Here is a 25,939-nt window from a genome sequence, read left to right on the forward strand (position 1 = left end):
GCTCATGGGCCACGTTTGTATTTCTTGTATGGCCGAAGAGTGAGACCCACTTGGCCGCACACCCCTCCCGATACCAGACCGTGACGCCTTGGGGCTGGTCACTAGTCTATGCAGAGCACCCAGTAGCGGACGTGACGTGCAGGACAGCAGGTTCTGTTCCGGGCCAGCACCGCCCTTGCATCTGGACCCATGAACATCATCCTTGGTGGGAATAAGTGACCACGGCACGCTCCTGACCCTCAGCGCGGGGGCAGACGATCTCCACCCCGTCCGCACCGCGGGCCAAGCTACAGCAGGTCTGTGTGCGAGCCCTCTGCCGTCAGGGGAAGGTAGTGGTATCCCACACGCCGTCGTGTGTTTCCTTGTAGAAAGAAACGCTGACTTTTAGCATCACGGAAGCAGAACCAACTTCTAGAAGTCGAAGGTTTGCTAATGGTCATAGTAATGGCTAATGGTTGGAGCCCTGTTTGCCGGGGACTTCGTGTGGATCACGTAGCTTAGGGGGCTCAGCCGTCCTCCGACGTACGGGGGGGAGCTGAGGATGTGTGCACAGGGGTGGGGAGACTCCCTTGCTCCCGGGACCACGCAGAGCCTGCTGGCATCCCGGCTGCTGACCTCAGGGCTGTGTCCTCTGCCGGGGAGTGGGGCGCGCAGCCCCCTACCCAACTGGGAGGCCACACCAAAGGCAAGGCCTTTTCCGTTATCAACCATTCCAATGAACTGTCTTGAACTGAAGAAACGTGCTTCAAGGCATCCCGAGAATTAAATTCAGGTAAATCCACTCCTCGCTCTGGTCAAGTCATGCCAAGAGCTTGAACTCCGAGGTCTATCCTTAAGGAAACCCATTCTCTGGGGCTTTCTTCGGCTGGGGTTGCACGCGGGGACACTTTGGCTCTTCTGTGACCGTCAGCATAAGGGCCAACTTCCTCATTTGGTGGCTTGGAAGGTTGGAGCGCAGTGAACCTGCTACTCAACGCCCGCCTGCGTTTCTATCGCCGTTCTGCTTGTAGAGACCGAAGCGAGCACACCGTATCCACCAAAAGTCCTGGTGCCTTCATGATCTTGTGGGCTGGTTTCACCTCTTTGGTGCTCCTAGACACTCAGGGAAGACCAGTTTCTCCTCCCACGTAGACTGAGCCGTCCCGGATCAGCCCCTGGGCCTGCGTCCACTCCCCACACGGCAGACCGTCCAGAAACTCTGTCCTGAGACATTCTCCAAACATCCCCCAAATGGTTAATTCGACGGGAAAGTGGTTAGATCGCTAACGAAACCTGAATTTGAATTTGTGCTTGGTCACCGCGAGGTAACGGAGGAAGCCCCTGAAAAATCTGAGCAGCAGGACCAATAGATGCATCTGAATTCAATTACTAACGCATCCTGTATTACCAGTCTCAGAGGCAGAGGTCAGTGATTCACCCGTCTTGTCATCCCCTCGGGTGCCCTCCTAGTGCCCATCACCCAGTTACCTCATCTCCCCACCCCCTCCTCTCCAGCAGCCCTGTCCATTCCTATGATTAAGCAGCTCTCACGGGTCGTCTCTTTCTCTGATTTTGTCTTGTTTTATTTTTTTTTTCTCTCTTCCTTTATGATCCTCTGTTTCGTTTCTTAAATTCCACATATGAGTGAAATCCTACGGTAATCGTCTTTCTCTGATTGACTTATTTTGCTCAACATAATACCCTCGAGCTCCATCCTCATGGTTGCAAATGTCAAGATTTAAATTTTTTGATGACTGAGTAATATTCCATTGTGGGTATGGACCACATCAACTTCAACCTTTCATCTGCTTAGGGACACGGAGGCTCCTTCCACAGTGTGGGATCGTGGACATCGGGGGGCAGGTGTCCCATCATTTCACTACGTCGGTATCTTTGGGGTGAATCCCCCGTAGTGCAACGGCTGGGTCCTAGGGTAGCTCCATTTTCAACTTTCTGAGGAAGCTCTGTCGTGTTTCCCACCAGCAGCATTCGAGGGTTCCCGTTTCTCCACATCCTCGCCAACAGTAGATGCATCTTGATGCGCATGAAGACCATCCTGTATTTGTTGACACTCACTTTTCTCCCTCTCACCACTCACCACTCGTGCAATGATCTTCTAAACTTGCATTCAGCTCACATCACGTCTCATCCTAAAACCCTGTGACGCCTTCATCCCACCCGACTCTGCACAACAGCCGGACGGGCCGCTCCAGGGGGACGGAGGCCCCTTCCTTCCTTCCCAGCTGCTGGCACCCGTCACACCGGGCAGGTGTCTGTTTCGTAGAAGGGCTGACCTCGACTTCCCTCAGGGCTGATTTATACCCATTTCCTCCGGCATCTGTTACTCTGTAATCCCTTGAACTTCTTCATTTTGCTGCCAACCACTTGTCATGATCGGAAATCCTATACATTTTTAAAAATGTTATCCTTTCTCCCCATACATGGTGAGCCCCACGAGTGCGAGAATCCCGACTTGTTTGTTCAGTCCTTACCTACTACGGCCATTACCTAGAAAAGGGCCTGACGCATAGTTGGCCCTTAAAAAGTATATATTTTTTGTCTGAATAAATAAGTCACATATTTTTTTTTCGATACATTCTGTATAATTAACATTTAACACAGAGCCAACGTTGAAACACATACGTAGTGTTGGTGCATTTGAACGCATTGTGTTTTAACGAGAAGGGGCTCGATTCTGTGTCGTTCTCTTTTCGTCGGAAGATCATCAGTGTATTAATTTTGTTTCATAAGTGACTTTTAAGATTAAGGGAATGAATATTCAAGCGGATTTAATGATTTAAATACAACAGAATGAGGATGAAAGATATTATTGTATTTACATTTTTTACAAAAATCGTATTTTGTAATTGTATCATTGTGTTATTGTGTAATTGTATTATTGGGTTTACATTTTTACAAAAGATAGATTAAAACAATTGGTATTTACCTTTAAGTGACAGCAGGTAGGAGGTGAGTGGGCTGGGAGGAGGCGTCAGCACGTCTGTGGGGCCACTCGGCTCCCTTATAAGACGATACACTAAGTACCTGCCCTTCAAGTTGAATGACACCTTTTTTTCAGGCTTTTCTAATTGTTAGAGGAAATGAGCATCCTTTTGAAACTTTTAACAAAGACTATATGTTTCCACCGGCACAAAGGAACCCCTGGTTCATTTTCTGAGTTGTTAAAAAAAAAAAAAAAAAAGTTTACTGGGTATTTTTGTTAACGGTTCATTTTTGTTTCCCATTTTCAGAAATTGAAAAGGGAGGATGCGGGGACCCTGGGGTCCCTGCCTACGGGAAGCGGGCAGGCAGCAGCTTCCTGCACGGGGACACGCTCACGTTCGAATGCCAGGCAGCCTTCGAGCTGGTGGGGGAGCGGGTGATCACGTGCCAGCAGAACAACCAGTGGTCGGGCAACAAGCCCAGCTGTGTATGTGAGTACTGGGCCCGGGCGAGGCGGAGTTGGGGGGGCAGGGAGGTCATGGGGGGGCGAGGCCGGGCAACAGAGGCCGCTGGTGGGGGAGTGTCGGGCAGTGATGCCCTTCCCGACCCTGATAGTGTCGCACACGCACCCCAGGTGGTGAGCGTGTGCAGCAGTGGCTTGGGGTCCCCTGCAGAGCCGGAGGCCACCCCCCAGCAGAGGGTCCCACCAACCAGCAAACTAGCAGCGACGCACCTCGAGGCGAGGTAGAAGCAAACATTTGCTGTCAGTAAAAGTAGCCTGGCCTGGAACACGGCGGCAGCCTGGGGAGGAGCCCGCAGGGTCCCCAGGCGGGGGTGGCTGAGCCGAGTGAGGCACACCTGCCCAAAGGCCGCGTCCAGGGTGCTTCCCTCATGCACCCGACATCGGTGTGACTTTTCCTTCCTTACTAGTCATTACCCTATGGATATTAAAAAAATAAACGACTCAAAATTGCTCCTGTGACACCGAGGCGCCGCTCACATCAGTGTTTGCTCGTGGGCCACAGCGGTCAGCAGGTCCCCAGCGGCTGCCCCGGGTGCAGGGTGGTCGCAGGCCATCGCCGACCAGGCCGCCCTGGACCACCCATGGGCTCCCTGTGGGCTCCCCGTGGGCTGCCCGTGGGCCCCAGACGTGGTGTGCACCGGGCGGTCCTCCCTGGGGAGGGTCGGGTTTGCGGGACGGACCCCGGTCACCCCGGTCACCCGGCGGCCGGGCTCTGCGGCTGTGGCTCGCCCTCGGGCCCAGTGTGGCCTTCGTGGGCCCCGCGTGGCACGTGTGCAAAGCCGCCTGAAAGCGCGTGTGTCTCCTCGCAGTTTCGTGTTTCTTCAACTTCACGGCCTCATCGGGGATTATCCTGTCCCCCAACTACCCCGAGGAGTACGGCAACAACATGAACTGTGTGTGGCTCATCATCTCCGAGCCGGGCAGCAGGATCCACCTCATCTTCAACGACTTCGACGTGGAGCCGCAGTTCGACTTCCTCGCCGTCAAGGACGATGGCGCCTCCGACGTCGCGGTCCTGGGCACCTTCTCGGGCCACGAGGTGCCCTCCCAGCTGGCCAGCAGCGGCCACGTCGTGCGCCTGGAGTTCCAGTCCGACCACTCCACCACCGGCCGCGGCTTCAACATCACCTACACCAGTAAGCGGGCGCCCGGCCCGGGCCCCCACCCGCAGCAGCTCCGTGCCCCTCACCCGGGCTGCTGGCCTGCCCTGACGGGGCAGCCCGGGGCCTCCCTGCTCCTGCTTTCCCTTTCCCCTTCCTTCCCCCTCCGTCCCTCCCTCCCTCCCACGCCCCCCCCACAACAAAGCAGTGCAGTTAAAAGCACGAGGCCCGAGAGGCCTGGAGCCACGGCTTAGCACGCGGGCACTTGCAGGCACTTACTGAGTTTTGGGAAGAGGCCTGTCTTCCCTTGGTCTCCGGGTCCTCCCTTGCAAACCAGAGTGTATTTCAGAATATCTACTTAAATGCATCGTTAAGGGAATGAAATAAGGTGAGGATGTTAAGCGAGTTATAGTTCCTGGTTTACGGGCCGCCTCCTCCGCTTAGACGCGGTGCTCAGCAGTTGCCAGTAATTGTCTCATTTAACGTCATAGTGACGCTGGGATACGGGCTCGACTTGCTCATCTGTAGCTCAGGGTATCTAATCAGGCCATCAGAGAGTCTAACCCAGATGTGTCGGAACCAAAATCCTTTCCAGCACCTTCCATACTTTTCAACGTTCGTAGTGTGAAGGTGCTTTCAAACCGTGAAATGTAGTATAGATTATACTTATCCATATTCATCCATCTGTTCTTTGTCTTACGAGACCCCAATATCGTATTCCTTTAATGCATTTATTCATCGATCTGTAAATGTATAACTGAGACTTAGAACAATAAATCGCTTTGTTAGTAGGTCTTTGTTCCTTTCTTTTCAAACACGCACACTTACTATTTAAGTATTTTCATTCTTTTTTTTTTTTTTTCTCTTTTAGCATTTGGTCAGAATGAATGCCATGACCCTGGCATTCCCATCAACGGACGGCGTTTTGGTGACAGATTTCTGCTTGGGAGTTCCGTTTCTTTCCACTGTGATGATGGCTTTGTCAAAACCCAGGGGTCGGAGTCCATCACGTGCATCCTGCAGGACGGAAATGTTGTCTGGAGCTCCACCGTCCCTCGCTGCGAAGGTGCGGCTCTGCTCTCCTTTGCCGGTTATTTTCCTTTCAAATACTTGGTCGACCTTAACCAAACCTAGCAAAAACCCCGTTAGCTTCCTAGGGCTCCTAGCACAAAGTGCCGCAGACCCGGGGGCTCCACGGCAAACAGGTAGCGTCTCCGGTCCTGGAGGCCGGGAGCCCCCAAGCAGGTGTCAGCAGGGCCGGGCCCGGGCCTCCCTCGGCCGCTGGCAGCTCCGGCTCAGCTTTCTCCACCGGCGAGCACCTCGGTTTCCGGATTCCTCCTCTTTCTAATGACACCAGTCACATTAGATTAGAGCCTTGCTAATAATTCATCTTCGCTAATTCCACCTCCAAGGATCCTCTTTCCAAATAAGAGCACATCCTCAGGGGCTGGGATTAAAAATCCAAAATATGAATTTTGGGGGCACGTACTTCAACCTAGAGCAACAGCGTGGTTTTTAGCAGCTGTGCCCTCCTATGGCCCTTAATGTGGCCAATATAAATGCTGCCTAATTTTCTTCTCGACATTTCTACTCTGGTTAACTATGGGAGAAAGCCGAGGGGGAGGTGGGTGCAGCAGAAGGACCATGTTACCCCTGATGTCTACTCACATGAAAAATGCTCACGATTATATTCACAGCCTGTCAAAATGTCCCATGCCAACCGAGCTACAAGAAGTTTTTGTGAAAGACGTATCTAAAAAATAAATAAATTAATTAAAAAAAAAGACGTATCTTCAGTACAAGAAATACGTTTTTAAACTTTTTTTAAAGAGTAATTTTTAGGTTCATAGCAAAACCGAACCAGAGATGCAGAGATTTCCCCCATGCCCGCTGCCGCCACACAGGCATAGCCTCCCCACTACCCACGTCCCCCCTCAGATGGTCCATTTGTGCTGAGAACCCACAGTGACACACCATTATCACCCCGAACCCACAGTCACACCATAGGCCACTCTTGGCTCTGTCCATTCTGTGGGTTTGCGCACGTGTGATGCCACGTATCCATCCTTGTGGTGTCGCGGCGCGGTCTCCCTGCTAGGCCCCCCCTGTGCTCCCCCGTCCCCCGCTCCCTCAGCACCCAGCCCCTGGCAACCACTGATCTCTCCACTATCTCTACAGCTTGGCCTCTCCAGAATGTCACACAATTACCGTCACCTAGTATGCAGCCTTTTCAGATAGGCCCAAAATCACAAATTTCAATGCAAAGCTAAAGTGCCATCTTCATCTATCAGATGGGCAAAGATTTGGAACATTAATAAGATGTATTTATTGTTGGCAAGGTTGAGGAATCCCTGAGATTTTCTGGCCTTGCTGCTGAGGGTATAAACCTATGGCATCATCGTGTAAATTCACATTAAGGCTCTTAAAATTATTCTCACTTTTTGAGCCATCAGTTGTATTTCCAGTTGTAAGGACATATGCAAGCAACTCTGAAAAGATGCCTTTTTTTTTTTTTCCAAAAATGCTTTTTGCAGTGTTAACTATAACAACCAAAGGCACAGACAATTCAAATTTAAACAACAGAGAATCCATTAGATACATCGTCACACATCCATACCCGGGGTGCATGCGTCGTCAGCAATGATTATAACATCGAGTATGGTCGTCCTAGACCGTCTCGTGAAAGACCAGATACCATGACCTCCTTGTTGTAATAGGTCACTTTTGAAAATGTATAAATATTTAAGTATCTCATGATACTAATGGTTTTAAGAGCCTGAAAAAGAGAATATGCACCAAAATGTTAATCACAGTTATGGGTGATTTTTTTTTTGTTATTATTATTCATGAAAGACACAGAGAGAGGCAGAGAAACAGGCAGAGGGAGAAGCAGGCTCCGTGCAGGGACTCGATCCCAGGACCCCGGAGTCACACCCTGAGCAGAAGGCAGAGGCTCAACTGCCGAGCCACCCGGGCGTCCCTATGGGTGATTTTTCCCCCCATTGTTTACTTTTTGTTTTCTCAGTTGTCTTCAGTCAATAAGGGTCTATTTTACAATAAGTGAATTTGAAAGAAATACTGTGTCAGGCGCAAGCTAGAGTTGAAGGTCACTCTCCTGTCTGGAATGATAGACCTAGTGTCAGCACGCAGGCAGTCCGAGCAGAACCGGATCTAACCGTGGAAGAACTAGCTCCCCAGCTAGGCAGCCGGCAGCGAGGAGGAGTGGGCTCCCGCCTCACGACCCCTCCCTCCGCCCCGCTGCCGGAGTCGGCATCGTTACCCTGAGGATCAGGATTCTGGTAAAGCTCCAGAAAGGCGTCCTCGCTTCCACCCTTCCATCAGGCGCTCCGTGTGGCGGACGATGAGCACCACTCGGGGGTAGAAAATTGATAAATTAAAGGACAAGGATATGATAGAAGGATTTCCATCCTTATCTGTTTTTAATCACAGTTTAAATGTACAGCTTTTATTTTATTATTTTTTTAAAGATTTTATTTATTTATTCATGAGAGACACAGAGAGAGGCAGAGACACAGGCAGAGGGAGAAGCAGGCTTCAGTCCCCGACGTGGGACTCGATCCCAGGACCCCAGGGTCATGCCCTGGGCCGAAGGCGGCACTAACCGCTGAGCCACCGGGCTGCCCTAACGCACAGCTTTTAAATACTCTATTGTATCTAGTGCTAAGAAGTAAGTAGGTAATTCCCTTTTCTAAATAAGCAAGCATACACTCATGGGTGCTCCGACGGTGCTAGTACCAGTGCTTGTGTGAACGTGTTTGCTGGTCCTGCTCCACTCAAGCAGGTCACCATTGGCTGTGAAGCAGGAATAATTTAATAGGAAAGAAGCAAAAAAAAAAAAAAAAAAAAAAAGACAAGACAGTGCTTCCTAGGGTCTGCTCTCTCCTGGCCATGATTCTCCCTGCCGTGGGCATGCTTCGCTGTAAAAGGCCATATACAGGCCTGCTGCAAGCTGTAGGGCAAGAATGCTCCTCGGCAGCCAGGGGAGAAGGACGGGGCTCTCCTCGGGCAGTGATGTTCCGGATAAAGTCAGATGGAAAGAGAAAGAGTCCTGCTAAATGTGAACGGACCATTCTCTCGTTATTGGGATGAGACTTTCAGAGAAGTTCAATCAGAACTCAGCCGCGGGCTGTTCACACACAGGACTAGTTAATGGTGAGAGAGATTTAATTTTTAATTTACACATAGTGAGAAACCCCGTCGTTGGGTCCCGGTGAATCTCAGAGAGCGAACGCAGGTACCCTGATGATACAACTAAGCTGATACCCCAATCAGCGTCCCTGCTGAAGAGAAGTAGAAATGCGACTTTCAGAATCGAGTGGATCTAGTTGGTAAAAAAAAAAAAAAAAAAAAAAAATCAGATGGGAAATGAAAGATTCAGTAGCACAGACTCATTTAGTTGAAAGACACGGAAGGAACCTCAAGTTCCTTAGAGAATATGCTCATTTATTGTTCTTCTCAAGTATCACTTGTCATCATCAGTTCTATAATTGATCATGAGGTCTAGGCCACACAAGCTGCTCATACGCTGGTTACACTGGAAACGTGTGATACCGATAAAACCGCAAATACTCGGAGGAAACTGTGTGGGAAAGCCTCAGGCCGCACGGCATATGCTGCCCAGAAACCGTGTCAATGGGAAACCTTCCTATTTTGATAACGTGAGACAAGGAGCCTGGGCTAGGAGACAGAGGCCCCGGTATTGCACAAAAAAGACAAAAAAGCAAAGGAACTTATTTTTTATCTTAACACGTTAGAAAAAAATTGGAATGGACATTCATAAAAATCAAATATTTGAAAGAATGTAAGTGTGGATTCTTTTTTTTTAATTTTTTTTTGTAAGTATGGATTCTTTGCTTTTATCAAAAAAAAAATAGACAAAGCTTCTACGAGTCTGATCAGAGAATTAGGAGACAAGACAATTTTAGGAATTTAGCAAAATAGAAGAAAACATGACTACAAAAATAATAATTCAACATAATAATAAAATAATAAGTCATTCTTACTAATAATAACTTCACATAAAGAGCAAAAGGCTAAAAAAAAAAAGAGCGAAAGGCTCACAATAAAGCAATTTCCTAAAAAAATCATGTTTATTTATTGTAGCAGAATTTACTGGATGCAGCACATCGTGGGTATAAATTGGCCTCGGGGTGAGAGATTTATGTCTGTTTATTTGTTCTGCCTCTGGCCTGCCCATGGGTCTCAGTACGGCTCATCGTCACTAAAAACACAAGTTAACTTTGGGGGAAAAAAGGGGCAGCAGAATACATCGTCGAGCCTAGGGCAGCCAATGTTCACGTTCCATGAAATTGGTGGATTCCTAATAAAACAAATTACTCAAAATGACTCAAGTAAAAAGTGCAAAATGTCAATAAACAAAATACCTAAAGAGAGATTTGAAAAAAAAAAAAAAACTGTTTGAAGATTGAACACTGAAAGAGCCCCAAGCCGCAGAGAGGTGACGGGGACGCTCCCGGCAGGTGCAGGGACGGGCTGACCCCACTCACCCCACACAGCCGGAGGTGGCATGGCATCCCCCTGGGTCCCGGCTGCAGACACAGCTGTGGGGCAGCTCGGCCGCGAGTCCCCCGTGGGCCGGGGGGGCCCCGACGGGCAGGAATCGGCTCCAGACACGGCTGCTTTCTGTCCCCCAGGGCTTGGCGAAGTTGGGGTCGGGGTCAGGGTCGGGGTCGGGCCAGCTCAGAGCAAGTGGAGCTGACGCTTCCCGCAGGTGATGCTCCTTCTTCCTACGGTTCCCCTGTACATCAGCCACCGGGGGCGCCTTACAGGTCCCTCCTCTGATGTTTTACTCCAGCCTCAAAACCTGGGTTGAGATGGAGCACAGTTTTTCAACATTTTAATTCATCGGCAATTTTCCATAAAAGCCATATTTTTCCAAATATTATATATTGTTCTTCTCAAGTATCACTTGTCATCATCAGTTCTATAATTGATCATGAGGTCTAGGCCACACAAGCTGCTCATACGCTGGTTACAGTGAATGTTTTTTTAACTAAGGACATTTTTACATTTTTGGATATTTGTCGATTTACAAATTTGATGGCAAAGACGGCAAAGGACTTTGCAAAGAAAAATGTGAAAAAAAAAATATGGGGCTGGACAGAAACATGTTCAATATATGTTATTATTTTAAGACTCCATAGGTCATACAGACGTGCAAAACCCGTTTTTCCTGAGCGGCACGCGCATACCTCCCCGGAAAACCCCCTTTACGATCCTGGGGCATTGGTGAGGGCGGATGCCGGTTAACCCCGTGTCTATCCAGTCTAAAAACTTTGCTTTGTTCCATAATGTTCACCAATGAGCTAGTATGATGTTGGGGCAAGTCATTTTAGTAAAACAAATGTAACGTAAACGGAATAAGCTCAAGACACGTCATTAAAATATCCCATCTGTGTCTCACACACACGGTGTTTCTGTTTTGCTTGCAAAGTGGTTTTGTCTGCTGGCCCGGAGATACTCGAGGAGTTACAAGGACGTATAAAACAGGGGTCTCAATCGGAGGTTCCTCCTGAATTTGTCGCGATGACTGCGTGTGACGGTCCGCGGAAGCCGTTTCTGGCCCGCTCGTGCGTGAGGCTTTCAGACCACGGGCACCGGGCCGCGGGCGGCTGCCAACTGCCCGGCTGCGGGGTGGACGTGCTCCGCTTCCGTGGGTGCAGTTGACGTGGGGTTCGCCCGGCGGGAACCCTGGAGGCAGGTGGCCCGTGGTGGCCGAGCTGTCCCCACGGGGCCGGGGCCCGCTGACCGCCGCGCTCTCTTTCAGCCCCGTGCGGTGGACACCTGACAGCCGCCAGTGGACTCATCCTGCCCCCCGGGTGGCCCGGGTATTACAAAGATTCTTTAAATTGTGAATGGATCATCGAAGCAAAACCGGGACACTCCATCAAAATAACTTTCGACAGGTAAGAAAAAACCCTTGTCTTCCTGAACGTGGGCCTCTTGCCCCGTGTGTGTCCGGGGGTGTCACCGAAATGGATCCTGAAACTTAGAAACGCAACCGCTCGGGTTGGTTCTGCCAGAGGAGCTCACGGAGCAGAATAGGCATCTGCGTGGTGGCCTTTGTCCTCGAGCTTCGCTGTCCGAGGCCACAGCCGGCGCCGGGGCACGACAGTCCCAGACCATCATTCCTCAGCTCCCGCGACTCTGGGCTCTGTGTCCAGCTCTGGGGTGTGGAGCTGGGCTTAACCTACCCTCTGCTTCTAGTGTCCAGAAACCGTCTACGCCGCTTAAAAAGGCACAGAAAAAAAAAATTTCCCCAGAAAAGTATTTAAAGTCTCCCCATGTATTTTGAATTACTGTCTCGCTTTGAGCGACCGCTCCTCTCCGTGTGCGCATCTCAAGGCATCCACAGCCGTGCGCAACCGCGGCTCTCGGAGTGGTTGGACGAGCGTCATAATTGTCCACTAATCAGTGTTTCTTAATTGAGCTCTTTTCTTTCTTTCTTTTCCTTCCCGCCTTCCTTCTATCTTTTCTTCATGTCTCCAACACTCATCTAGCTCACGATTTTTTTTATCACTATTATTTGGAGCTAAGGACTGCCACGTTTCGGCCCCGGGGGTGTTACACGGCTGAGCCCTCAGCGTGCTGGAGGGCGCAGGGTGTACTGTGTCTCCTAGAAAACTGCTCCGGGCTTCCACGTCCTACGTGCCCAGTTTCGTGATGTTTCTTAAGTCTGTGTGGGTCCAAATCCCTGATTCCCGGCACTACCCGTGGGGGTGGGGGGCAGCGGATGAGCGGAAGCAGGGGGGAGGCCGGGCTGTTGGCGCCACTGAGCCTTTCTGACCAGGCCGGGCCTCCGCAGGTTTCAGACCGAGGTCAACTACGACACCCTGGAGGTCCGCGACGGCCCGGCCAGCTCGTCGCCGCTCATCGGGGAGTACCACGGCACGCAGGCGCCCCAGTTCCTCATCAGCACGGGCCACTTCATGTACCTGCTGTTCACCACCGACAACAGCCGCTCCAGCGTCGGCTTCCTCATCCACTACGAGAGTAAGTCGCCTGGCCCGCGGCCCCAGCCCGTGCCCACGCGCCACACGGTGTCCTCTCCACCCCATGGGCCCTGGTGAGGGCTTACTTAACACTCCCCAAACGTACCTCTTCGTTTATTGTAGAATTTAATGATTCAACAGTAGGTTCCTTCTCTACACGATGTGACGACAAATTTCTACTGTTAGAAATACAGCTCCTGGCCACGAGGCCATCGCCGGGTGCTGGCTCCTGAATGGTGGCCACGGGGAAAGATCCGTCGCCTTTTCTTTTCTTTCTTTCTTTTTAAAAGATTTTATTTATTTATTTATTTATTTATTTATTTATTTATTTATTCATGAGAGACACAGAGAGAGAGAGGCAGAGACCCAGGCAGAGGGAGAAGCAGGCTCCATGCAGGAGCCCTATGTGGGACTCGATCCCGGGACCCCAGGATCACGCCCTGAGCCAGGGGCAAGCGCTCGACCGCTGAGCCACCCGGGCGTCCCTATCCATCTATTTCTTGCTGGAGAAATATGGTTAGGGCCATCGCGGTGCTTGTCTGCTGGTCCAGTGAGCACGTGTCCCCAGGGAGAGGACATGGGACCCAGACCAGAAGGAGTCAAGGCGCAGCTGCACCTCACCGAATGACACGCAGCCACGTCCCTTAACGACTGCGAAGGAGAGTGCAAGTGACAGCTGGAAACTCGGGAACAATAGCTGAGCTCCCGCCGTGCAGGGAATCTGGCCCTCGGGTCACAGGGGTCCCCGTTCTGTCTCCATAAATACAAACTTCAGTCTTGGCCTAAGCCTCTGAAGGCAGGAGATCAGGTCGCTACGGTACTTCACAGTTATACGTCTGCAGCCATCCTTCTGCAGTACAGGTGGCGGGGCCGCCCTGGGACGGCGTTGTGACACCCGCCACCCAGACGTTATTTCCTCTGTTTCAAAACGCTTCACTTTCAGAGTAAAATAAGAGGATGGATGGATCCAGGGTCACACCAGGTCTCAGGGAATAAAACCCTATTTTTCAAGATTTTTATGGTTGTTCTTCACAGTCTTACCCCAAAACAAACAAAATGAAGTTTTAATATTATTAGTATTAGTATACTATTAGTACTAAATACTAATACTAAATATTAATATTAATATTTAATATTATTTAAACACACACACACATATATACACATTTTTAATTTATATCTATTTATTTACCTATACCCACAATACAATTTTACAGAGCCTCAAGAATGGGGTCAGACCTAATATGCTGGATGTTTAATCATCTTTTTTTTTCTTTTTCTCTCCTTCCAGTCCAAACATCGCCCCTGGCTACTCTTGTCCACCGTGGTGCAAACCCCACTCAGCCACTCAGATTAATAACCTGTTAACAGATATTTCTGTTTCACCTGCTCATGTGTGGGCTTACATGCAAACAGGCACGTGCATACATGCGCGTGCAAGGCTACGTGTGCGTCTTGAAAAAAAAACAGATTATGTTACACTTGTTTTCATAGCAAGGAGACTGACTACTCATGATTCACGAAGTTCAAATTGAATTCGGTTAGTTTCACTTTGTAGACGTGCGACATTTATTTCAAAGGAACGTATTTTTTAAACTCAAGATAGAATTAGAGAACCAGGAAGTTTCCTATTTCATTCCTTTTTAACGTCCCTTCAAGTCCTTACTTTTCTTTGGACTAAAGAGACGAGCACATGATAACCATCCGGATTTGCAAATCTAAGCAGGACGCCCAAAGCGCTGTAGTGTCTGTAGTGTCTCACCCCCGTCTCTTCAGTCTGGAACTGCTGGGCCTTTGAACACACAGTCGGACGCAGCTTAAGAGAACCCATATTGTCCGACACTAAAAATATGAGAAGTTTGACATGCTTTCCCTTCCTGTCTCTCATCTGTATAGTGTATAGTGTTTTCAGTGTTTGCCTATTTTTATCTTTTTTATTTATTTATTTATTTTATTTTTTTTTTTTAGTGTCCTTTAAAGAAATGTGTCCTAAAGCCTAAATGCAGGTCCTAGAGACTGATTGCATTTACTCACCTAGCTCGTTTAAAGAAATGGGTCATTCTTCCTCATTCCCTGTGGAATTCAAAGAATCATAGAAAGTCAGGTCACAGGTTCCCATTTGCCTTGTCATCCTTACTAACAGGACGTCGTATGCACAGAGTTATAACAGGAGTTTTGTGATCTTCAAAGCACGACCACGCGGTCTGAGGATTGTTTCCGTGTCCCTGTGTTTGACAGTAGGCCTGAGCCTCAGGGGCGCGTGCGCGTGGCCTGCCGTGACCTCGCAGGCAGCCACGCTCTTTGCCTCCTTCAGTTGAGGGATCAGTAGGAGAAGATGAAAGTAATCACCCAGATGGCCCCATTAGCAGGGCAGTGGTAACTGTGGGTGTCTGACGCTTGTGATCCCTTGGGGTCTAGGATCCTCCCCCTTCCTGCTTGAAAAGGGGAACACGCTGCGAGCTCTGGAGTCACGGGACAGGAGGGCCCTGGCTGCTGGTTAAGGTGGGTCAGGTCCCCACGGCATCCCGCTGCCAAGGCGCTTAGAGGGGACAGGGGGCAGGTGCCAGCGGGGCTTCAGCCCAGGGTGTGACCCCGGGGTCCTGGGATCGGGCCTGCTGCTCCCTCTGCCTGGGTCTCTGTCTCCCTCTGTATCTCTCACATAAAATCTTAAAGAAAAAAGAAGGGGCAGGGAGCTAAACCCCATGCCGTCTTCTGCCCGGGGAACCCCGAGTGGTCCTTTGAGGAGCCCCCAGCATGCTTGTGAAGGCCTCTGAAGGGAAGGGCGGAAAGTATATTAGGGAAGTATTCCCCGGTAGCACATTGACTGAAGCTTGACTGGTTATTGTCACAATTATTAATCAGTTACTCTGCTTTGGGGGAGAAACAAGGACATGTGCAAAACCACATGAGACGGGGGACACGGCTTAGGTATCAGGAGGTGAGACAGGAAGGTCCTGGGGCTGCGACCCAAGTCTGAGGGCCGGCCCGAGCATGCCTGCCACCTGCCACTGTGCACCGGGTGTTGCTGCTGCTGCTCCTGTGGCTGCAGGGAGGCCGAGGACCCTCAGGATTCCTGGAGCAAAGCCAGACGGGGATCCCTGGTGGGAAACCATCCTGAAGGGGCAGAGGCTCTCACATCACCAGCATTGGTGCTCCCCCGGGGCCCGACGGGAGTGGAGGCCCCGGAGGGCAGCTCAGAGCTGGGGACACCTGGGGTCTGCAGGGGGGTGGCTGGAGGGGACAGGGGGGCTGGACTCAGCTCGGTTGGCCAGAGGGAGAGGAGGTCCCAGATGGGGAGGAGGACGGTGGGGCCCACAGAGGGAGGAGGACGGCTGGGAGCACGGAGGGAGGAGGATGGCAGGGCCCACATGGGAGGGCCAGGTAGAGGCACATCCTCCAGGCAGGTGGGCAGGGAGGTGGGCCGGGGGCACCTGCATATGGAAGAAGGAAGAGCAGTTAGTGCTGCAGAGCGAACAGCAGGAGGAGAAACCAGAGGCAGACACATTTCCCACCCCATGAAGTCCTGACCCTCCAGTAGGCTTTGCAGAGATGTGTTCAGAAGCCAGGATGGATGTGGGGAGAACAATCGCAGTTGCACAAAATTGGGTCCCTGTGACCCAGATGATTTATATCAAATTATTTATGCCTTTTATAATGAATAATATGTCTCATCCCCCTTTCTTATTTTGTCATAAATGTTTCGACACCATAAACCTTCCCTGGTAACTTTTAAAAACCTTCCTTGGCAACTTAAAAAAAAAAAAAAAAAAAACTTAAAAAAAAAGTTATTCGCGATCCCACTTGATGCCCTAACATACAGCTTTGCAGAAACAGCCGCACTCTATTCAAGGCTGACGTAGGTGTGCAGAGCTGCCGTAAGGTACTGGGAGCTACCGTAAACAGCACTAATTTCCACTCTTTTTTGAGTCGTAAGGCAGGACTGACGTCGTTTCTTCAAGGTTTTCCTAAGAGCTTACCTAGAGGTGTGGTTGGGCTGGGTGCTCAGTCTCAGCAATCACAGACCTTATAAGTACAGTGTCCAACTCCAGTCTGTCCTTTTATTACTTCATGAGGAATGCGATGCAGCCCTTCTCCATCATAGTCACTGTAGCAGCCCCCACAGAATAATCACATCCTCGCTGTGTCTGTTTGTAGGGCTTTGAGCCACCCCTTTAAGAAGCATGATGTTATAGGAAACTGGAAAATTAATGGATGTCTCAGGTAATGGGTGCTTTCCATTTAATTTTAGGGCATTTTTTGCAAATACTTTCAGAAGAATGTTTTAAAAAATATTTCAAGCAACAAGCAGACCTCGCCTCGTGTCTATCTACATAATTTATACATCGTGCAATTTCTTAAAATTGTGAAAGGCAAAAAAAGTATGTTTTCCAGGGTGTGTGTGTGTGTGTGTGTGCAGATTAGTTTCTGAAATTTAATGACTTTTCTTAATATCAGAATGAAAAACTGAGCGGGATGTAATGGATATAGGTGCCATGCAGATGGAAAATTGGACACGGGTGTACAGACTCAGGAGAAGACCAGGGAGAGGGGCACTGGGTAGCCAAGTCGGTTGAGCATCTGCCTTCAGCTCAGGTCATGATCTCAGGGTCCTGGGACCCAGTTCCTCGTCCCTGCTCAGCTTCTCCGTGTCCCTCTGCCCCTCTCCTGCCTCATGCACACACTCTCTCTCAGACAAATGAATAAAATCCTAAATAAGAAGAAGGAGAGGGAGAAAGCAGACTAAGGCTTAGATGTGGATCTGTGAATAATTTACCATGGCCAGTTGAGTTAATTTCTTGGCTTATTTCCTCCTCTGTAAAATGGGATTGTCACTGTTATTTCAAACCCACCTTTGGGGGATACTCAGAATATCCATCCCCTTCTTGGTCTAGAACTTGTATAAAAACAGAGAGGTAAGCAGAATTTTACTTCTATCAACGTATGTCAATACAATCTGCACATGGGTAGCTTCAAAGTCATCAACTTCTTTGATTCATGGACAGATTTGTTCCATCACTCATGTGACAGGCCAGGGGACAAGGAGCGTATTTATGTCACCCGTGTCAAAACGTGCATCGTCGCCTTAAGTTTCAAGGAGGAAACAGTTGGGACAGGATCAACTAGTATTCAGAGTCTCAACAAAATCTACCGATGCCAGTTTGTATTATGAGAGCTGGCTGCAGAAAACGCTCGAAACCGTGCTCTAGAACATTCCTCCTTCAAAGTACAGTGGCTTCCTGTCCTCACAGAGTCGCTTGTCCTTGGAAGGGTCTCGTCCTATGGGGCCACACGGCCTACGTTGTGCTGTGTTCTCCCTGCATGTGGTGTGTTTCAGGTGAACTGGCCATCAACTCACTTCTAATCCTACCACTCAACAGTCATCCTGCCTGTATATCCATTCAGATGCATTTTAATGCAAAGGGCAATGACTGCACACTTCACAACCTCGTGCTTTTGTCCATTATTTTGTAAAAATAAATGAACAAACGGATGGATGAATGAATAAATAATGGAGTAATTTTATGGCTTCAACAACGTATTTACCTTTTAGTTCACTTTTACATGTAAGAAATTCCACATTTGTGTTATCTTTTTCTTTCTTTCTTTCTTTCTTTCTTCTTTCTTTCTTTCTTTCTTTCTTTCTTTCTCTTTCTTTCTTTCTTTTTATTTATTCTTATTTTTATTTTTATTTATTTACTTATTTATTTATTATTTATTTATTTTTGCGCATTTGTGTTTTCTATGCTTTGGTTTCCTCTGATTTTTTTTTTCCTTCCCTACAAATTTTTTGCGGGGAAACGTTTACAATTTACAAATTTTGTTATGAATGTTATTCATTGATATACTATTCTCTCATCGCCTAAAATGATAATTCTTATCATTTTTGTCTGCTGCAGTAAGTAGATTGCTGTTTAGTGACCATTGGAAACCATTTGACAAAGTAGAACAAAATACTTAACTGGTTTGTCAGGCACCTGGGGACCACCCCATTTCTTAGGCAAAGCTTCCTTGGAGGGCATTCTTGTGTTACTCTTGTCACTACAAAATCTATCAGCCAGCAGCATGTACCCATTATGTGCAGGGCGTGCACTATACATGATCTCTAAAGTGTCATGGGAGAGGTCACAAACATTGCCTTAGGGTACAAATGTGTGTGGAGGAAGAAACAGCTGCAGAGGAGTGATGGGTTTGGGGACTAGTGATGCCCACCTTCCTTGTGGCAGATCCGACCTCGTGCGGGAATGGAAAGCGTGCCTGTATTTGCCTCCACGCTTGGCAAGAAGTCATGACAGTTACATCCTGGTCTCTAGGCAGTAGGCACTTTTTTTTTTTTTTTTTTAGGAAATTAGCTAAAGTGTTTAAGAAAAATTTCTTGGGAAAAAATGGTGATATATATATATTTTTTTCACATTGCTTTTTATCTTCATTGTTTTATTTATTTTTTTCCTTTGGAAACCTTCACTGTGGTAGAGTCTTCCATTTTTTACCCAGTATAGCCAGACTTTGAAGATAAGCGCACAGATTTGCAAAGGGCAACATCTGCTTATTTTGAAAACAATGAAACCAACTGCCGGTTCAGGGTGTTTCCCCAAATGACCTCAGTTCCAATAATTGGATAGAAGGACTTAGCACTTACTGAAAGTTCACGGTCGCATTCATTATGGGACAGGACCCAAATGAGACCAGCGAGGGGAAGAGACACAAAGGCGGAATCTGGAGAAGAGCTTCCTGCCTGCAGATTCTGGTTGTGAAGGAGTCGTGAATGGTGTCACCTCCTCCTAGCCATGACGTGTGACAGCATGCACAGTCCTGATAACCCGGGAAGCTCATGGAGCATTCGTGTCCAGAGACTTGATTGGTGTTTCACGACAGAGGCATCACTAATGGAGTCGTTGACCACGTGGTTGAGCTCGGTCTCCAGCAGACCCTTCCTTGTAGGGTAACCTGAAGTCCCGTTAGCCCAGGGTCACACCGTGAACAACAAAGACACTCTGAGCACTCAAGAAACCCAGTAGGTTTACGTGTGACCTCTTAGGAGCTGGACTTCTCTGGGAAAGCGCATTCTTCACTACCTTTTTTTTTTTTTTTTTTCCAGTAGTGGCTTAGCTGTCCTGCCTATGGAATCTCTTTTGTTATAATAATGAAGAAATATTGTCACTTAGTGTTTATTTTAAAAAGTCACCCCTTAGTTGTATATCCTGCATTTGACTTAATGGGAGAGGGTATGAGGTAAGGTACATCACTCAAACTTTGGTAAAATCTATGCAATGATCAAAAGTGTTATCCCAGAGATCTAACTAAGATCTTTGGGGACTAAGCAGTCTGAATATTGGTAATGATTTCAGATTTTTGACTAATAGCCCAAGTCATAATTGGTTGTTCTGAGCCTTATTGAGAGAGTTGTGTATAGCTATGGCTAAGTCTTTTTTATATTTCTTTGTTTTTTTTTAATTTATTTTTTATTGGTGTCTTATTTGCCAACATATAGCATAACATCCAGTGCTCATCCCATCAAGTGCCCCCCTCAGGGCCCGTTACCCAGTCACCCCCACCACCCGCCCACCTCCCCTTCCACCACCCCTCGTTCGTTTCCCAGACTTAGGAGTCTCTCATGTTCTGTTTCCCTCCCTGATATTTCCCACTCATTTTTCCTCCTTTCCCCTATAATTGCTTTCACTATTTCTTATATTCCCAAAGGAATGAGACCATATAATGTTTGTCCTTCTCCGATTGACTTATTTCACTCAGCATCATACCCTCCAGGTCCATCCACGTATTTCTTTGAATACATAAACGTCACCATGACATCTTCTTCTCCTATTCCGACTTTCCTTATCTCTCCAAATGTATATTCTAAAAATAAAGAGAAATCTCAGAGACAGAGAAAAGAAACTCTTATAATGACATGATCATAATTACTTGACTTTTTATAGCACTATACTTTTTAGCATCTTTTAGCATAGGCTAATTGTAGCCATCCCGAAAGTGGCTGACTTAAGAGCAAATTCGAAAAAAAAAAAAAATACATGGATGTATAGAATGCAATTTTAGAAAATCAAATCCAGCGCAGTTTTAACTTGCATTATATGTGTACAGACTTGGGCGCATGTGTGCATGTCTATGAAAGTTGAAGTGTGAGTGCCAAAATCCATCTGGAACATAAAATGTAATGAGAAGGGAGAGTGGAGGGCTAGAGATAAAAAGCAGGAAAATACAGGCTTCATTTAATACAGTTCATTGGTTTTCAGACTCTTAAGAGAAGTAAAATTCACATATCAAGGCATTATTCAAGTTTGTACTGATTACATGTCATCTGGTAAATAGTTAACAATGTACATCTCTCTACAGAAAAACAGATACGTGAAAACGTATTGGGTTTTGTTTTGTTTTACATTAAAGGATTGTTGGATTCACTTGAATAAATTCCCAGGTCGGATAATATCTCAGAATATTTTATATGTATATGGGACAAATAATTTTTCTATAAACCGGAAGAGTTCCCTATGTAATGTACTTTTTTCTGCGCATGCAGGTGTGACTCTAGAGTCGGATTCCTGCCTTGACCCAGGAATCCCTGTGAATGGCCATCGACATGGCAGCAATTTCGGCATCAGGTCTACGGTGACTTTCAGCTGTGACCCAGGCTACACACTCAGTGATGATGAGCCCCTTATCTGTGAGAGGAACCACCAGTGGAACCATGCATTGCCCAGCTGTGATGGTAGGTGGAGGTCCACGAAGCAGGGAATCATAAGGAAATGTAGAGATGTGGAAATAGACAAACTCTCTGGGTGGTATATGTTGTATTTTACGGGGCAGTAGGATATGAAAAGTTGTACACCTTAAAAATATGTCCATCTAATGCTTGAAGTTTACCTAGCACATTTTTCTATGAGGTGGAGCCTCTGTTTAGAATGCAACATGAATAAACTACGGGCCAGCCTTCAACTTTGTCCCCAGACACGGAAACTTCCAGAGCTTAGTTATGCACACGCTCTTCCACTTGGCATTCGTTGAAAATAGCACGTGAAGCAGGGTAGTGAGTATGCGTGTTCTACGTCGTCAGACCTGGCTTTCCTCCGAACCAGGTCCCAGCATCCAGCAACTGCCTGGAGGTCTGAGCTCCCACCTCTGGTGGACCGCTCTCCCTGGAGGACGGGGAAATACTTTCTCAGGAGATCCCCGAGTGGCTTCTTGGTTCTATCAGCCACTGCCCCTGCCCCGTCCAGATTGGCCTTGGAGGTCTCAAAGCAAACACCATTCTTGATGATCACGTGACTCTACCTCTCAACCTGACACTATGCAGCGTATAGTCACTATGACCAGAGACACATATATGTTGCTCGTGTCCATTTGCAAACTAAGTGAGGGATTTGTCCTTTGGCCATGAATATAACCATACTATAAAATTGTTTCCATGAAAAAAATAACATTTTCCCAATAATATTTTTTCAACAATGTTATAATGTGGTTGTTATTTATGGCTTACAGAGAACCCCAAGATTAATTTATCTATAGAAAACATCACATTTAATAGCAAACTGCTATAAAAAGTCCCATGAAAGTCAAGAACAGAACAACTTTCTCAGTATCAAAAAATATTACTTTATGTTATGCAGAAGGTCGTTTTTTAAATATTTTATTTAAATTCAACTTGCCATAAATAAATAAATAAATAAATAAATAAATAAATAAATTCAATTTGCCAACATAGAGTATAACACCCAGTGCTCATCTCATCATGTTATGTGGAAGATGCTGACTCATGCAATAATTTAAGAAAATTATATAAATTATAAATATTATAAAGAGAGGACAGTCGGTTTTGGGCAGTGCTAGTAGAGCCTACATTCAGGATAAACCTAAATCAGTGGATTTCCACAAAGGATACGGCATATTAGAAGTATAATATCTATATACACAAAAACTTTCAGGAATACATCTAATAGGAGATAATGCAGGCTTATCTTTTTTTTCTTTTTGAGGCTTATCTTAAAAGAATTTCAAAGTTCATGATAGAATATAAAATAATATCCTAATAAATGTGAATACTTAGTACATTTCTAGATGGTGGGAATGAAATTTAAATATACAAATTTTCTACAAATAGAGTTTTAATTTCAATAAAGTCTAAAAATAATTTATATTTTGAATATCAAGTCATAAACATGTTAAAAATTGATCTGGAAGACGAGGGCCTCTGAATAGAAATAAATATTTTTAAGAATGATAAGAAACATATCTATATGGGATCAAAGCATCCCCAAAATTACCTTTAATTAAAATAACATGAAGTCGGTGCAAAAACTCTCAGATTGAAAAAAAAAAAAAAAAAAAAAAAACAACTCTCAGATTGGTGATGTCACGTAGGGATTCCAGTAACAAACCAGCGCCTGTGCAGGAGCCTAATTTGTCAAAGTTATTCCAGATCCGTGGGGAGGGATGACTTGATTCATAAATGATGTTGGTCCACTTGGATATTTGGACACAATCAATGGAAAACAGTGACAGATGTCACTAGATGCAGATTAAAAGTTCTATGATTTAAGAAGCCAGAGGTAAAGTGTCCGCCTGCAGAAGATAATTGCTCAGCCTAAATGACACGATAAATGACTCTAAATCATATTATCGTACAGATGGATAGAGGGGAACAGCGACACACACGAGACACCGGATCCATGGGGAGGACACACGCGGGCTAGTCCAGAGGGAGACGAGGTCCGTCGGCACTTTGGGGTGTGTCCCCTCGGACGCGGACCCGGGAAAGGCACATAAAACAGAGGAATTCCTCTCTCCTGCTGGGTTTACCAAAAAGTAGGAAGGTCTGTGGGATCACAGAGCTGCCTGTCTGTTCTGCTCTGTGGCTGCACCTTGAGAGGACGCACTCGTTTTGGAGGAAAGAGATAGCGAGTCACAGGACAACGCGGGGTCATGTGCGAGCATTTGCGTGTATGTAGCGATAGGCACGTTCCCAGTATTTTGTAAAACATGACTGAGAACCGTCTTTCTACCACGGAGACCCCAATACTCTCCCGTGCGGAGACTGGCAGGCCGTAGGGAGGGGAAACGGAGACTTTCCATTTTTATCTCTACATTTTTCTGGCCTTAGGTGAATTTTTATCGTCTTGTTTTATTTCTGTAATTGGAACTCTGATAATGAGAAAAATATGTAAAACTTACCCACCTGGTTAAATAAACAGTGTCAGAAGGATACTAGCTTCTGGACTCATTAAGATTTTGTAAAATCTGAGAATATCCTAAATAGTATGCAAAAATACTTAACTTTATTTGTAGAGTTCTTTATTGGCAATAATTGTAACGGGGACACTGAGTGTGATAAGGGTCCATCCCTCCAAGTCCTTAGCTGTTATTCATGCATAACTGAACATCAATCAAAAATATTGATGAAATCACTTAATCCAAAATTTGCAACAGGTTAATCATAGAAGTGATTTTATTGGGAGAGTTACCTGACAAGCAAACACATGACTTTACTGGGCGCCGCTGTGCAAGTTTAATATCGTGTTTTTATTTGGGGGCTAAAGCTGAGAATGGAGTTTGGAAGTGGAGCCTAGAGAAGCTGCTCCCTGGTTTCCATCCTCGTGTGGGGTGGCTCGGGCGAGCGGCTGCTACCGCAGGGCCTCTCAAGTTCTGCTGACTTTTCCGGCGGAGCTGGGAAGACTGAAAGGCTGCGGGCTCTGATGGTGATCTGAACTCGGTGATCAAGCGCCTGTTCATTATAGGAAAGTACACGACAGCCGTCCAGTTAACCGGGCTGGATCTGGCAAAGAAAACTGACGTAGGCGAGCGAGACCTGCCCTGACCCGGCTGAGACCTGGGGTTCCCACTGGAAGCCGGAGCCTTCTCCAGAGAGAGCGGGGTCCTGGCCTGTACCCCTGATTCAGCGGTGCTCGGACGACTCCCGCCACTTCGCTCATGGGATGGTCCCGTATCTGACCCAGGCCGACAGCCGGGGCCGCCTCCTCCGTCCACGTCTTGCCCTCCTCGTCCCGAGGCAAAGCCAGGCAGGACTTGGCCCCTGAGTGTCCCTGCGCCCTGCACTGCCCTGCGCCCCTGCCCCAGGACCCGGAGACGCTGCACCTGGAATCACGCCAGGCCACTAGCATTATTGACCTTTTAAACACCCGTTTCTCCGGGTACGTGGGTCAGTCGCGGTCAGTCGCGGGCGGCTCCCCACAGCCCTCTGCAGTCTGCCGCAGCCCGTGGGGCTGCCGTGACCCGGTGCCAGGGCTAGGCGTACTTCTCACCGTTCCGGATGATGGCCGTTGAGGTTGGAGGGACCTCATGATGACTTGTCGTGAGACCCGTCCTAGGCTGCAGACGACGTGTCGTCTCACGGTGGAAGGGCCAAGGGCACTGCGCAGGGCCCCGTTTAGAAGAGCAGGAATCAGCCCTGAGGAGCTGCTCGCGGCACAGAGGCCCACCTCCCGGCACCATCGCGGGGGGCACCAGGGATGCAGCATGAGTTTTGGGGGGACCCCAACTTTCCAGTCGTGGCCTATGCCTCAACATCCACCTCATCATTCAATACAGTCTCCTCAGATGCATTTGAAGGTCATGGGGACAGGAGTTGAAGGACGTGATCTGGGAGTCCCGTGATGAGTAGAATAACCCAAAGCGGCCAACCTGCGAAGAGGCGCCTGGGGAGCGGGAAGGAGCCCACAGGCATGACGGCACGTGCCGCACATTCCCGCGGGTTGGTGAAGTAGGGTGAGTGGAAAATGAGCACCATGCTCAGGAGGAAATGATCTGGAGAAAGGACGTGGGGTTAGATGGAGAAGGGCCTCCGGTTCTCTGCAAGGAACTGACACAGGAACGACAGCATGTGTCTGACATTTTCTGTAGAAAATAAAGCACATTAGATTCATGCATTTTGCCTCTTTTATCTTGTCCCAACTTAAAATTCACACACGTTTGAAATTTAACACTTGTAGGGGAATTTGTGACATAAGCTGTTTGCTTTGCTTTGGCTTCGCTGTTCCAGATAATAATGAATTTACGATAAAGGCTATTAATAAATGTGCAAACATGGGGAGATGTTAGAGTTTGATAGAAGAGTTGTTTTTGCTGCATTTTCAAATCTTAAGCAATCCCTCTCTCTTTTTTTTAAATTAATTAATTTATTTTTTTCTTAAGCAATTTCTTAAACCCCCTGGGTTTTTATTGTGACAAATGAACATCAATAGGATATTTAAACCTTTAAAAATGCATAGCTAAAAAAGATTTAAAAAAAAATAAATAAATAAAAATAAAATTGCATAGCTATGGGAATGGAAGAAGAAATACAAATTAATTATAATATTTTATATCACCATGACAAAAAAAAACAAATTTTATCA

General features: G+C 47.3%; 1 protein-coding gene across 1 annotated transcript in view; it reads left to right on the top strand.

The window, feature by feature from the left end:
• Positions 1 to 25,939, top strand: part of CSMD1 (CUB and Sushi multiple domains 1) — a 1,869,137-nt gene that overhangs the window by 1,501,611 nt on the left and 341,587 nt on the right. Inside the window, exons 13-18 of the mRNA XM_049095299.1 lie at positions 3,231 to 3,413; positions 4,255 to 4,581; positions 5,417 to 5,611; positions 11,354 to 11,492; positions 12,392 to 12,579; positions 21,112 to 21,300. Of these exons, the coding sequence (XP_048951256.1) occupies positions 3,231 to 3,413; positions 4,255 to 4,581; positions 5,417 to 5,611; positions 11,354 to 11,492; positions 12,392 to 12,579; positions 21,112 to 21,300 (1,221 nt within the window). The remainder of the gene's footprint in view (positions 1 to 3,230; positions 3,414 to 4,254; positions 4,582 to 5,416; positions 5,612 to 11,353; positions 11,493 to 12,391; positions 12,580 to 21,111; positions 21,301 to 25,939) is intronic.

The sequence above is a fragment of the Canis lupus genome, chromosome 16, assembly GCF_003254725.2.
Source record: "Canis lupus dingo isolate Sandy chromosome 16, ASM325472v2, whole genome shotgun sequence".
In the NCBI taxonomy this organism is placed as follows: domain Eukaryota; kingdom Metazoa; phylum Chordata; class Mammalia; order Carnivora; family Canidae; genus Canis; species Canis lupus.